At 45.1% G+C, this 14475-nt stretch overlaps 1 protein-coding gene across 1 annotated transcript in view; it reads left to right on the top strand.

The window, feature by feature from the left end:
- LOC124593768 (reversion-inducing cysteine-rich protein with Kazal motifs-like) overlaps positions 1-14475 on the top strand; it is a 208104-nt gene that overhangs the window by 141323 nt on the left and 52306 nt on the right. Inside the window, exon 11 of the mRNA XM_047132117.1 lies at positions 2933-3119. Within this exon, the coding sequence (XP_046988073.1) occupies positions 2933-3119 (187 nt within the window). The remainder of the gene's footprint in view (positions 1-2932; positions 3120-14475) is intronic.

Below are 14475 nucleotides of genomic sequence, written 5' to 3'. Positions count from 1 at the left end.
GTGGTGGTTCCATAATGGTATGGGCTGTGTTTACATGGAGTGGACTGGGTCCACTGGTCCGACTGAACAGATCATAGACTGGAAATGGTTATGTTCGACTACTTGGAGATGATTTGCAGCCATTCATGGACTTCATGTTTCCAAACAACGACAGAATATTTATAGATGACAATGCACCATGTCATCACAATTTGTCAGGACTGGTTTGAAGAACATTCAGGACAATTGGAGCGAATGACTTGGCCACTCATATCGCCCAATATGAATCCCTCGAACGCTTGTGAGACATAATCGAGAAGTCAGTTTGTGCACAAAATCCTGCACCGAAAACACTTTCGCAGTAGGCTATAGAGGCAGTAGGCCACAGTACTTCTGCAGGGCACTTTCAGCGACTTGTTGACTACATGCCACGTCAAGCTGCTGCCCTACACCAGTCTAAAGGAGGTCCGACATGATATTAAGAGGTATCACAACGCCCTCAGTGACACTGTAGCAAGAAGGAAGTGCTTCTCTGGGCGGTATCACTAACCTTGTGTCTTGCTGCTTCGCTAAGTCCTTCATAGCACAGTAGTAGCTCTCAGTCGCTAGGTTCCAAGTAGGTGGTGATCCTGCTGAAGTGGAGTGTTTAGGGATGCCAGTTGTTAATTGTCAACGACGTTTGAACTATAATTGTTTTAATACAGAAATTGCTTTGTCACACACGTCACAGAATCAGCGTATCCAATATGGCGGCCGTGGACTACGCCGTTATAGTCGACCCTTTACGACACATTAACGCAGTTTTCTGACTTTCCATAATGATAGACACTGCCCACGACACGTGGCGTTCTGATAACTAATTACTTCACTTTCTACCTTCTTTAAGAGCTGAAATATGTACTCGCGACCGTTCTTTTAGAGCCGGCGCGGTTACTCGACCGTGCGTTTTCAGTGGCTCCTTGCGACTAACTCATCCTGTCTTCCCGAAGGACAAGACAGACCCCCCATTTCTCCCTCAGCCAATAAGGATACTTCTCTCATTTCCTACATATATATGTATCCAAACTTTTAGCCAGATCGCTGTTGCTAGGCGGATATGTCGTCACGTTTGCGGACATTGTGACGGAAGTTTGTTTCGGAACACTGTCTCAGATTGTAAGATCCTACTCCCGAACAGTCGGATTTTGTCCCTACTAAGGTTGCACAACATTGCCTCCTATGATTTCATCACTAATGCTCCTTGCTGACGCTTAATTGTTAAATGTACATGTAGCCTGGCTGCTACTGAGCATTCCCGATCGCATAAATATACATAATACTTGGCTTAAACACGTGAAGGGAATGCACATATGTATTACAGTATCCCATGATTTCAGTCATCTCAGTGTAATGCAATATACTACACGATGAACAAAGAAATACACTCCTGGAAATTGAAATAAGAACACCGTGAATTCATTGTCCCAGGAAGGGGATACTTTATTAATACATTCCTGGGGTCAGATACATCACATGATCACACTGACAGAACCACAGGCACATAGACACAGGCAACAGAGCATGCACAATGTCGGCACTAGTACAGTGTATATCCATCTTTCGCAGCAATGCAGGCTGCTATTCTCCCATGGAGACGATCGTAGAGATGCTGGATGTAGTCCTGTGGAACGGCTTGCCATGCCATTTCCACCTGGCGCCTCAGTTGGACCAGCGTTCGTGCTGGACGTGCAGACCGCGTGAGACGACGCTTCATCCAGTCCCAAACATGCTCAATGGGGGACAGATCCGGAGATCTTGCTGGCCAGGGTAGTTGACTTACACCTTCTAGAGCACGTTGGGTGGCACGGGATACATGCGGACGTGCATTGTCCTGTTGGAACAGCAAGTTCCCTTGCCGGTCTAGGAATGGTAGAACGATGGGTTCGATGACGGTTTGGATGTACCGTGCACTATTCAGCGCCCCTCGACGATCACCAGTGGTGTACGGCCAGTGTAGGATATCGCTCCCCACACCATGATGCCGGGTGTTGGCCCTGTGTGCCTCGGTCATATGCAGTCCTGATTGTGGCGCTCACCTGCACGGCACCAAACACGCATATGACCATCATTGGCACCAAGGCAGAAGTGACTCTCATCGCTGAAGACGACACGTCTCCATTCGTCCCTCCATTCACGCCTGTCGCGACACCACTGGAGGCGGGCTACACGATGTTGGGGCGTGAGCGGAAGACGACCTAACGGTGTGCGGGACCGTAGCCCAGCTTCATGGAGACGGTTGCGAATGGTCCTCGCCGATACCCCAGGAGCAACAGTGTCCCTAATTTGCTGGGAAGTGGCGGTGCGGTCCCCTACGGCACTGCGTAGGATCCTACGGTCTTGGCGTGCATCCGTGCGTCGCTGCGGTCCGGTCCCAGGTCGACGGGCACGTGCACCTTCCGCCGACCACTGGCGACAACATCAATGTACTGTGGAGACCTCACACCCCACGTGTTGAGCAATTCGGCGGTACGTCCACCCGGCCTCCCGCATGCCCACTATACGCCCTCGCTCAAAGTCCGTCAACTGCACATACGGTTCACGTCCACGCTGTCACGGCATGCTACCAGTGTTAAAGACTGCGATGGAGCTCTGTATGCCACGGCAAATTGGCTGACACTGACGGCGGCGGTGCACAAATGCTGCGCAGCTAGCGCCATTCGACGGCCAACACCGCGGTTCCTGGTGTGTCCGCTGTGCCGTGCGTGTGATCATTGCTTGTACAGCCCTCTCGCAGTGTCCGGAGCAAGTATGGTGGGTCTGACATACCGGTGTCAATGTGTTCTTTTTTCCATTTCCAGGAGTGTAATTTTCAGTATTATACGTACTCAGTCGCGGCAGTAGTAACTTCGTTTTCAGCGTGCCAGGAGTAAAAGCGCATCTGTATAACAGGGGCGATATGATGTTCTGCCGGCAGAGCACAACTCGCAGTTCTACCTGGAGTGCAACCTGTGCGCGTGTTCCTCCGGAGAGCTGACGTGCACGCGGCGACAGTGCGACAGCAGCGCCGCCGCCTACAGCGGCCAGCCGTGCAACTGCCCGCCAGTGTACGCGCCAGTCTGCGCCGCCAGCGGCGTCACCTACGCCAGCGCCTGTCTCGCCAGGTCAGTGCTGTCCTACTACTACTACTGCTGCTGCTGCCGCTGCGTTGCTGAATATCACTCATACCAACTGAAATTACTCTTCACTTTTTCATCTATCATTATATGCAGAAATGCCTACAACAGTGGGTACTCGTCCCTCGTGGATCTCCTGAGTGTTATGGCCACTTACAAGGAACAAAATGTAATAGTTCAACATCGAGAGTATGAGATGTAATTTCTGTCAATCAACCTTTCCACAGACCAATACTGGACTTTGCCATACTCCATAGAGCTAAGTGTAGGAGCAGGTACAAGATACAGATACACTGAATAAAACAAGCACAATGCTGAATACCGATACATACCAAGGGTAGGTTTTGGCTTAATCTACCTCATAATAAATCTATTTTCTTATTACTTAAGGGGGTGGGGTGGAGAGTGGTCATTAGGCTTCTGACCACCACGATTTTCTCCGCTATCTCAATCTCTTCATTCCAGAAACGCACTTACAACCAACGTTCTCAATTATTTGTTGCATATATTTGAGTCTCAGCCCTCGCCTGCAGTCTTTGTCCTCCACATCTCTCTCAAGTCCCATGAAAGGTATGCTCTGATAAGCTGACAGACATCTTGCATCCCTTTCTGTTTTCTAGGCTTTTGCATACATTCCTTGGTACACTAATTCAATCCGCTAAACCACAGCAGAGCGTATCATGAATATTATTGAAATTATCAGGTTTTATTCCATTGGGAAGCACGTGTGTCCAGCGACTACAGCAATCAGTCACAAATAATTTTTATTCCACGTTCAGATTTTAGTCACCCTGTGGCCGTCTTTAGTTCATTAAATGTAAGTTGAGTGAACTCAACCTTTGACAGGAGTGGACCAGCTAAGACTATGTGCATATATGTCGGTTTGAAGTTTTAACTTGCATTTACTGCTCTGAGAATGGTCGCATCCGAAATCTGAATGCGGAATAAACATTATTTGTGAACAATTGCTCTATGCTTTACTGCTTGAAATTATTAAAACTGTCGTATGATATTCCTCTGTAGTACATCATATCAGTATCTGTACATGGCTCTTAATCCAGAATTACGTGCTGTGTTCTGCCTAGAAAGAAATTTTCTTTCCAGTCACAAAACGAGGTTGTTATACTGTTACGAATGTAGTTTATTTAGTAGACGGCAGTGCAGCACTGAACCAAAATCATTATGACCAGGGACTCATTATTCTTCCATCAAGAAGAAGTGGATGACACTAGACGGTAATTCTGTAGACCAGTTGTACTTCGTTTCTTGTCGATGGCTGTAGACTGCGATCTTTTCTAACTGCGGTGAGAATGTATGTGCTTTAGGGACCAACAGAAAATTGTGGTCAACAGTGGAGTTAATTCAATCGTGACTTCTATACAGAAGTTGACAGAGACCATCGGAACTTGCAGGCGATGGCAGTTGCTTATCGGAAGTAGCAGTAACATACTGCATCATCTCTCTTTGTAGTAAGTTTTTGAAAATAACCAGAAGTCACACTTAGTATTTTTTGTTTACCGTTTCCGCTCTTTAAATGAACTGTAGCATCATCACAATATATACTGCAAAAGGTAAAAATTGAGATAATACTAAAGCGTACATTGACGTTACGTACAGTAAGTATTTTATTTCCGGTATGGTTATTCACGTTTAAAGTTGCCTCCTCGTGATTTCGTCGTCTTGGCTGTTGAGAATCCTAGAGCCGATTTCTAGCATCCAGTGGAGGGGGCTCTCTCCAGCCTGTCCTTTTGCAATCCGTTTGTTTGTGCTCGTATCTTGATATACTAGCTTCAAGATCAGCGAATTTCCCATGACGGCAGGAGTTTTGTAATTTTTCGGAAACAAAGTTCCAAAGAATCCTGGCACTGGCGACTCTCTGCAGATGTGGGCTGTTGGTAGGAATTAAAACTCTGCTCCTGACGCTGATTGCCTGTAGTAGCTGAAGAAAACAAAAACCACTTGCAGCTGCTTGGAGCTTGCGAAATAGGGGAGTCAGCCAGCAACCCTCCTGGATGTAGGATGTGAGTTGTGGGGATCTTGAGATGTTGTTTCGAGAGTGTTGCTGGTACCACATCGGACGTTAGTGATCGTCAGTGACTGATGAAGTTCTTCTCCTGGTTCCGAAACAGTAAAAGACTGCATAAGCGATTTTCCGCGCGTGGCCACCCAATTTTGCTAAGTCGTTTCGTGGTTTTATGGTGAAGTGTAGTGATTTAGTGAGTGTGCAAATGCGCAGCAGGAAAATTCATCATGTACGACCAGGGAGCCGTTAGCTGTCTGCAAGTGGTGTTTAATGAAGGCGTCAGAGGGACGGAGTTGCCGATGTATGATTGAGGTCTAGCACTTTTCTTTCCATGGAAACTTGAATTTGTGTTTTCTTTGTGCTGTTATCTTGTTTGACTTTGTGGAGATTACCGGCGAACATCGTCAGGAACTAGCTGGTGACGATTTATTGACAGTTAGCATGTGCGCTAGTCAGTCCATTCATCAGCTCTCGGAATACTCCTGAATGCAGTTAGATAGTGCAAGGAAGAAAAGGGTTAAATGAATTTTAGCACTGACAAGCATCACAGAAATATTAGAGTGACTTCAAAAGTAAAGCCTGGGGGAATTATGACTACCAATTGAGACATGAATCACAATTACTTTGATTTATTCCAACAAAATTATTCACAAAACAAATGACAAGCAATTGCAACATTAATGTAATAAGGCCTTCAGGTAACTGACGTAGGAACCGGGTGGAAAAATGCTAATAATTGTGCCAGTTAATTAACAGCAATCACGAAGTGCCCAGTTATTGTCGCAAGCAACGCGGGATAGCAACTACATCTATGGAAGTAGAGGGCACCACTTCACTACGCGCCATATCGCTGCTGCCATGACGTATTCCAGCCAATCAGAAGCCGTCCTTTGCATATAAAAGTGGGAACCTCGCTAGTTCACGACAGTCAGTTTTAGCCCTGACGACGACCATGGAGGTAGTGGTCGAAAGCTTGGAGTTTTATCCTGAATTGACGCGGCATGTACACCGAGAGGTTTTTACTCAAGAAATACGTTGCGAAAGACTTCGTAGCCATTGTTGCGATGTTAGTTGAAAACATATAGAACAACAGAAGAGAGTACATCACACCTGTGGTTCGAGCTGGAAGCAGACTGTTCACTGATTAAAAACACAGGTCTTGCAAATGCAGCTTGAAGTGATCAAAATGTAATAAAATGGTGTTAGTTTCCCTACACCTCATCTCACACTTACGGCTGGATCTCGCCATGGTTTTGTCGGTGCAGGATAGAGCCACGGAGCCAGCGGGTGTAGTGCTTAGCACGCTGGACTCGCATTCGGGAGGACGACGGTTCAAATCCACTTCCAGCCATTCTGATTTAGATTTTCCGTGATTTCCCTAAATCACTTTAGGCAAATGCTGGGATGGTTCTTTTGAAAGGGCACGGCCGACTTCCTTCCCCATCCTTCCCTCATCCGAACGGGCCGATGACCTCGCTTTTTCGTCCTCTCCCCTCAAATCAACCAACCAAGCTGAAGCGACTGCAGAATCAGCCATTAATGGAACCAGCGACCCTTGCCGCTGGCAAAGTGAATATCAGCCCAAACTTTCACTAACTCCCTTGAGACATCAACTGTGGTTGCGGCACTCAGTTGTGACCAAGGTAAAGACGGAGGCTCAGATGAAGTTACGATGAATAAGCTCAAGATGAAGCCCAAAATGATTTCTGCTCGAATGATTGTTACAAGGAATTCTCGCATTTCCGCTTTTTGCGTCTTGTTGTCAGATTTGATGGGCTCTGGATATTCCAAGCGCCGACTGATAAAAATGCTCCTTAGGACACGCTAGTTCCCTTCCTTCAGCTCTCCGTTATTTGTTTAACGAATGATGTTGGTCCTACCAACTTACACAGAAAGAAGTCATCTCTCTAAACATCTCTCTCTGTGACCAAGGATCTGGTCCGACGTTCGTCCTACCATGCTACGCAGAAAAATTCATCTTTTTCTCCATTTCTCTCTGTGAGGAACGAGGTGGTCCTTGTTGGTACAACCGAAATTCTTTGTCTAAGCTACAGTTGATTGAGGTGAGCCAGCCTCTGAAATAATTGTATTGTGTAAACATTTGAATACAACATCTCATGTCTTCAAAGGACCAAAAATTCTGGTTGATGTGTCACGTCATCAAAGACCCAAAATTACATGTCTCTATTCCATTTTTGAACTTTTTATCGGTAACTTCAATTTTTTCTGCAGAAAAACTATGCTTTCTGTCTTTGTGAACGATAGAGCTTTCTGTTAAAATATTTTCCCTTTTCGGGTGGCAGTGGTTCGGACCACAGCGGATCCTTTCTCTGTGTCTACAGAGCTTTAGATGCCCAGAGTGGCTTCACAGAAAAGTGCTTGGCTATGGGCTATTGACCATTCGCCTCTTCCCCCCCCCCTTCCCCCTCCTCCAAGGGCATGCCTTATCCGAAATGTCTCTGACTGTGAGGATAGCGCACTGCCCTTCCTGCTCCATGTTCTTTTTGCAGCGTACAGAATACTTTGAACGTTCTCCAACGTTCTCTCACTTCTACAAGGCATGGGAATTCGAATCAAGAGTAGATGATGACTAAGGTTACGCAAGTCAGTTACCGCTAATTACTAATACTGCTGTTTGTCATATTCCTCATCGTCAGTTATGTATTTCGTTCAGATGGGTCGCTCATTACCAATCTGCGTAAGTTACATTACTGTCTACGGGAAAAACTGTCGTGTAACAATAGCTACAATTGAACTTTTTTTTTAACACCAGTAAGTTTCACCGGCACGGATCAAAGTGACGCTGGCGACCCCTGTTTACACTATCTTTAACTCAGCACAGCAAAATGTTATCCGGGTCCACCAGACAACTTTTTCGAGTTAATATTTGTGATGATACGACGTGTCATTTGTCTCACACGCCATACGACACGGTGGTTGACGCGACACAGGCCATGCAGCAGTGGCCGATCCATTGGCACGCTACTGGAAACGGTTGCATTTAGCACTGAAAAAGTGACTGTCGTGGCTGCGAGTGAGAAACTGTGCGATCCCAAGGAAGCTCAGAGAACATTACAAACAGATCGTTTCTCCACTACTTCAGTGAATATCAGTAGGCTCTATTACTAATACCACAATCTCCATTTATGTTAGAGCACTAAGTGCTACTAAAATTTATGTTACTGGTACTACTCTCCTGCAACGATTATGTTGCTGATCCTCAGTGCACTTTTAAATAGTATAATGTCTTGTATTACTACACTCATATTATTTATACTGCATTATGGAGAAGACACATGCACTTCACTGTTACTGAACTTCCGCTAAGCACACTGGACCAGAGACTGGAAACCCCCAGCAGCTGTCTGGTAAACCCCGTCCTCTACCTCTGATAATGCTCTAAGTTCAGCAAGGGTGAGAGTCCAAAAGTAGCTTCAGGGATGCCACATCGAGCTGAAGGCAATCATTGATGATAACATCGCGAAGAACTACCAAACTGTTGGGATGTTGACTGCTATGTTTCACCTGCCTTTCAAAATAGTCCTAGACATTTTCTATCCGATTAAGAAACGACCAATGTCTGAGCGGTGCAGTCGAAATACTTTGGACTGCCTGAATGTGCGCGTTCTGCCCTTAAGCATCGCAGTTGTCATCTGGGAAGATATGTCTCCAATCCATCGGCATTAGGAATATTTTGTGGTTAGCGTTCTTTTGCTGTGTTACGTGCCTATGGGTGAAACATTATTCCCTGTAGGCACGTTGCAAAGTCAGCTTTGATACACATACAAATTCGAAAACCTTATGAGGAGGTGGTCATGGTGACATCGAAACATGATGACTTGTTTCTAGTACCAGTCTGTCACGTCTCTAAGTCAACTCACCTAACTGCGACGATTTCGTATTGCCTACCGCCACATACACACAACTTGATGCCAGGTCGTACGGCAGCAGTTGATAGTTTACAGTGGTTCATTTATTCTTCTAATAAAAAGAGAGCGTGGAATTTTCCAACTGCGGGCTGTTACTTGATCAGGGTATGCTAACTCAGTAATTTCTCCCCTACAGAAATTTCCATACGGTGGGATAAACTCTCGGAAGTTCGCTGATCGTTTGTGGAGATAAATGCTTACCTAATGTCTTCCAGAGATGTCTTATTGTCTCCACTGTAACTGTTCTTCGTAGTTCGTTGTTTCTAACATAGCCACTTTCAACAGTGGAAGTCACTTCGGTTGTTGAGATCGCTACTGCTGTCAGTACAATCATGTCCCAAATCTTTGACTTAATAAAAATGGATTCCACCTTATTTATTTGTCCAAGTGGAATCTATCAACATAGTAAAATCAATGCCCTGCGAGAGCCAGTAAAAATTTATAAGACATTGTAATAACGACGATATCTGACCGTAATGTGGAGAATCGGAATTTTGTACTTCACATCACTTTCTTTTCTCGAGAGTCATTCAATTTCAAACCAAACATTTCCAAAGAATTTCTAACAAATAGGGTAAGTCCTGGAGAGTTGGGCCACTGGGTGAGGCGGACCATTGGCATATTTCACAAATGTGCCGCTGGAGAGCAGCTCACCTATTTGCAAGGAAGCTCTTTTGTGAACATACGTGGTGCAGAAGTGTTGCTGTATGAGATGAGGATGAATGTATTGGGTATGATGAAATCTGTTATGGAGGAAAATCATATTCTGTCGTCTGGTTAACCGAAAAGTTCTATCGAGTGGCTACACAATTTTAGTATTAAGACGTAGTTTGCACAATATCGATGCAGTTTTAGTACTGTGAGCTTCACAAATCTGTAGACATGAAACTAACCTAAAATGGACCCCGAGTTCGCTACCTGCTGACGGAAGTCCTGTGGTCCATCTCTCCCAGACATTCGGGAGAAATGGACCAGTGCTATTCAGGAGACATGGACTACTTGTTTTAATGTGAGTGAGATGGAGAACAATTAAATTTAGTTTAGAGACACGTGCAATAATCACAAGGGAGATGGCCTGAGTCTCAGACTATACTTATTTGTCGGAAAATATATCTGTGCCAACAAATGTAAGAGCAGAATCTTGCACACAGGCAAATCAACCACTTCTAAGTACATCTGAAGATCTACTGATCCCAAACACACCAAAAGAGCAGAGTTATCTTCACAAATCAAATTCCTTTACTGGCACAGCTTCAGCATCCATTCCCACTAAACTAAAACTTTCAAGATTACCACCTCAAAACTGACCACTCCTGACTGCCGCAAACAAAAGAGAAAGGTTCCGAAGAAATGTCACCTGTTCCTGCTATTGATAAAACCGCGAAAGGAAGGCAGCAACCGTTCCAAAGGAATAAACTCTGCTGGAAACCTTGAGACTATAAAGAAAAGAGGAATGAGAAAAATAAGGAAACAGAAAGAAGGCATAAAGTGATCACCAAGAAAGAAGCAGAGTTTAGAAGCTCAATAGGAAAAATACTGCAAATAGCTCATTGTATTCATCAGGTGGAATCTTTTTAGAAGTTCAGGAAAATAACTTTTATGTATTAGATGAGGATAAATGTATTGGCTGTGGTGAAGTCTGTTATGAAACAAATAAGAATTATGATTGGGTTAAGTGCTTGTTCACGATTGTCAACATTTGGTATTAAGTGTAACTGCAGTGGTGAGAGAAATACAGTCTAAGGCTTGATCAAAACCAACAACTCATTCGAAAAGACAGTGTTCAATCAAGATTTATAATAAATTGATGAAATTGTTCAGTAGTAAAGATTTTAATAGTATAATTCTGTATTCATTACAATACATTCAAGCCAATATATAAAATTTCAATTGACTCCTTTCTTCTCGTGTAGTCATTTTTATGTGGTCCATCTCTACCAGTACACTGCTCTAACCCCTCTATACGTCTATGGGTGAGATGGATCACTCATGCATATTTTCATTTTTTCACACACTGAAGAGCCAAAGAAACTGGTACACCTGCCTAATATCGCGCAGGGCCCCCGCGAGCACGCAAAAGTGCCGCAACATGACGTGGCGTGGACTTTACTGAAGTCTGAAGTAGTATTGTACGGAATTGACACGACGAATCCTGCAGGGTTGTCCACAAATCCGTAAGAATACGACAGGGTTGAGATGTCTTCTGAAGAGCACATTGTAAGACATTCCAGATATGCTCAATAATGTTCATGTCTGAAAGTTTGGTGGCCAGCGAAAGTGTTTAAACTCAGAAGAGTGTTCCCGGAGGATCTCTGTAGCAATTCTGGACGTGTGGAATGTAGCATTGTCCTGCTAGAATTGCCCACGTCCATCGGAATGCACAATGGATATGAATGGATGCAGGTGATCAGAATGGATGCAGGTGATCACACAGGATGCTTACGTACATGTCATCTGTCAGAGTTGTATCTAGACGCATCAGGGTCCCATATGATTCCAACAGTATACCCCACACACAATGTGTTCCCGGAGCATCTCTATAGCAATTCTGGACGTGTGGAATGTAGCATTGTCCTGCTAGAATTGCCCAAGTCCATCGAAATGCACAATGGACATGAATGGATGCAGGTGATCAGAATGGATGCAGGTGATCACACAGGATGCTTACGTACATGTCATCTGTCAGAGTTGTATCTAGACGCATCAGGGTCCCATATGATTCCAACAGTATACCCCACACACAATGTGTTCCCGGAGCATCTCTATAGCAATTCTGGACGTGTGGAATGTAGCATTGTCCTGCTAGAATTGCCCAAGTCCATCGAAATGCACAATGGACATGAATGGATGCAGGTGATCAGAATGGATGCAGGTGATCACACAGGATGCTTACGTACATGTCATCTGTCAGAGTTGTATCTAGACGCATCAGGGTCCCATATGATTCCAACAGTATACCCCACACACAATGTGTTCCCGGAGCATCTCTATAGCAATTCTGGACGTGTGGAATGTAGCATTGTCCTGCTAGAATTGCCCAAGTCCATCGAAATGCACAATGGACATGAATGGATGCAGGTGATCAGAATGGATGCAGGTGATCACACAGGATGCTTACGTACATGTCATCTGTCAGAGTTGTATCTAGACGCATCAGGGTCCCATATGATTCCAACAGTATACCCCACACACAATGTGTTCCCGGAGCATCTCTATAGCAATTCTGGACGTGTGGAATGTAGCATTGTCCTGCTAGAATTGCCCAAGTCCATCGAAATGCACAATGGACATGAATGGATGCAGGTGATCAGAATGGATGCAGGTGATCACACAGGATGCTTACGTACATGTCATCTGTCAGAGTTGTATCTAGACGCATCAGGGTCCCATATGATTCCAACAGTATACCCCACACACAATGTGTTCCCGGAGCATCTCTATAGCAATTCTGGACGTGTGGAATGTAGCATTGTCCTGCTAGAATTGCCCAAGTCCATCGAAATGCACAATGGACATGAATGGATGCAGGTGATCAGAATGGATGCAGGTGATCACACAGGATGCTTACGTACATGTCATCTGTCAGAGTTGTATCTAGACGCATCAGGGTCCCATATGATTCCAACAGTATACCCCACACACAATGTGTTCCCGGAGCATCTCTATAGCAATTCTGGACGTGTGGAATGTAGCATTGTCCTGCTAGAATTGCCCAAGTCCATCGAAATGCACAATGGACATGAATGGATGCAGGTGATCAGAATGGATGCAGGTGATCACACAGGATGCTTACGTACATGTCATCTGTCAGAGTTGTATCTAGACGCATCAGGGTCCCATATGATTCCAACAGTATACCCCACACACAATGTGTTCCCGGAGCATCTCTATAGCAATTCTGGACGTGTGGAATGTAGCATTGTCCTGCTAGAATTGCCCAAGTCCATCGAAATGCACAATGGACATGAATGGATGCAGGTGATCAGAATGGATGCAGGTGATCACACAGGATGCTTACGTACATGTCATCTGTCAGAGTTGTATCTAGACGCATCAGGGTCCCATATGATTCCAACAGTATACCCCACACACAATGTGTTCCCGGAGCATCTCTATAGCAATTCTGGACGTGTGGAATGTAGCATTGTCCTGCTAGAATTGCCCAAGTCCATCGAAATGCACAATGGACATGAATGGATGCAGGTGATCAGAATGGATGCAGGTGATCACACAGGATGCTTACGTACATGTCATCTGTCAGAGTTGTATCTAGACGCATCAGGGTCCCATATGATTCCAACAGTATACCCCACACACAATGTGTTCCCGGAGCATCTCTATAGCAATTCTGGACGTGTGGAATGTAGCATTGTCCTGCTAGAATTGCCCAAGTCCATCGAAATGCACAATGGACATGAATGGATGCAGGTGATCAGAATGGATGCAGGTGATCACACAGGATGCTTACGTACATGTCATCTGTCAGAGTTGTATCTAGACGCATCAGGGTCCCATATGATTCCAACAGTATACCCCACACACAATGTGTTCCCGGAGCATCTCTATAGCAATTCTGGACGTGTGGAATGTAGCATTGTCCTGCTAGAATTGCCCAAGTCCATCGAAATGCACAATGGACATGAATGGATGCAGGTGATCAGAATGGATGCAGGTGATCACACAGGATGCTTACGTACATGTCATCTGTCAGAGTTGTATCTAGACGCATCAGGGTCCCATATGATTCCAACAGTATACCCCACACACAATGTGTTCCCGGAGCATCTCTATAGCAATTCTGGACGTGTGGAATGTAGCATTGTCCTGCTAGAATTGCCCAAGTCCATCGAAATGCACAATGGACATGAATGGATGCAGGTGATCAGAATGGATGCAGGTGATCACACAGGATGCTTACGTACATGTCATCTGTCAGAGTTGTATCTAGACGCATCAGGGTCCCATATGATTCCAACAGTATACCCCACACACAATGTGTTCCCGGAGCATCTCTATAGCAATTCTGGACGTGTGGAATGTAGCATTGTCCTGCTAGAATTGCCCACGTCCATCGGAATGCACAATGGATATGAATGGATGCAGGTGATCAGAATGGATGCAGGTGATCACACAGGATGCTTACGTACATGTCATCTGTCAGAGTTGTATCTAGACGCATCAGGGTCCCATATGATTCCAACAGTATACCCCACACACAATGTGTTCCCGGAGCATCTCTATAGCAATTCTGGACGTGTGGAATGTAGCATTGTCCTGCTAGAATTGCCCACGTCCATCGGAATGCACAATGGATATGAATGGATGCAGGTGATCAGAATGGATGCAGGTGATCACACAGGATGCTTACGTACATGTCATCTGTCAGAGTTGT

This window comes from Schistocerca americana, chromosome 2, assembly GCF_021461395.2.
Source record: "Schistocerca americana isolate TAMUIC-IGC-003095 chromosome 2, iqSchAmer2.1, whole genome shotgun sequence".
NCBI classification, from domain to species: domain Eukaryota; kingdom Metazoa; phylum Arthropoda; class Insecta; order Orthoptera; family Acrididae; genus Schistocerca; species Schistocerca americana.
The sequence above is the reverse complement of the archived record's forward strand: the minus strand, read 5'-3'. Positions and strand labels throughout refer to the sequence as shown.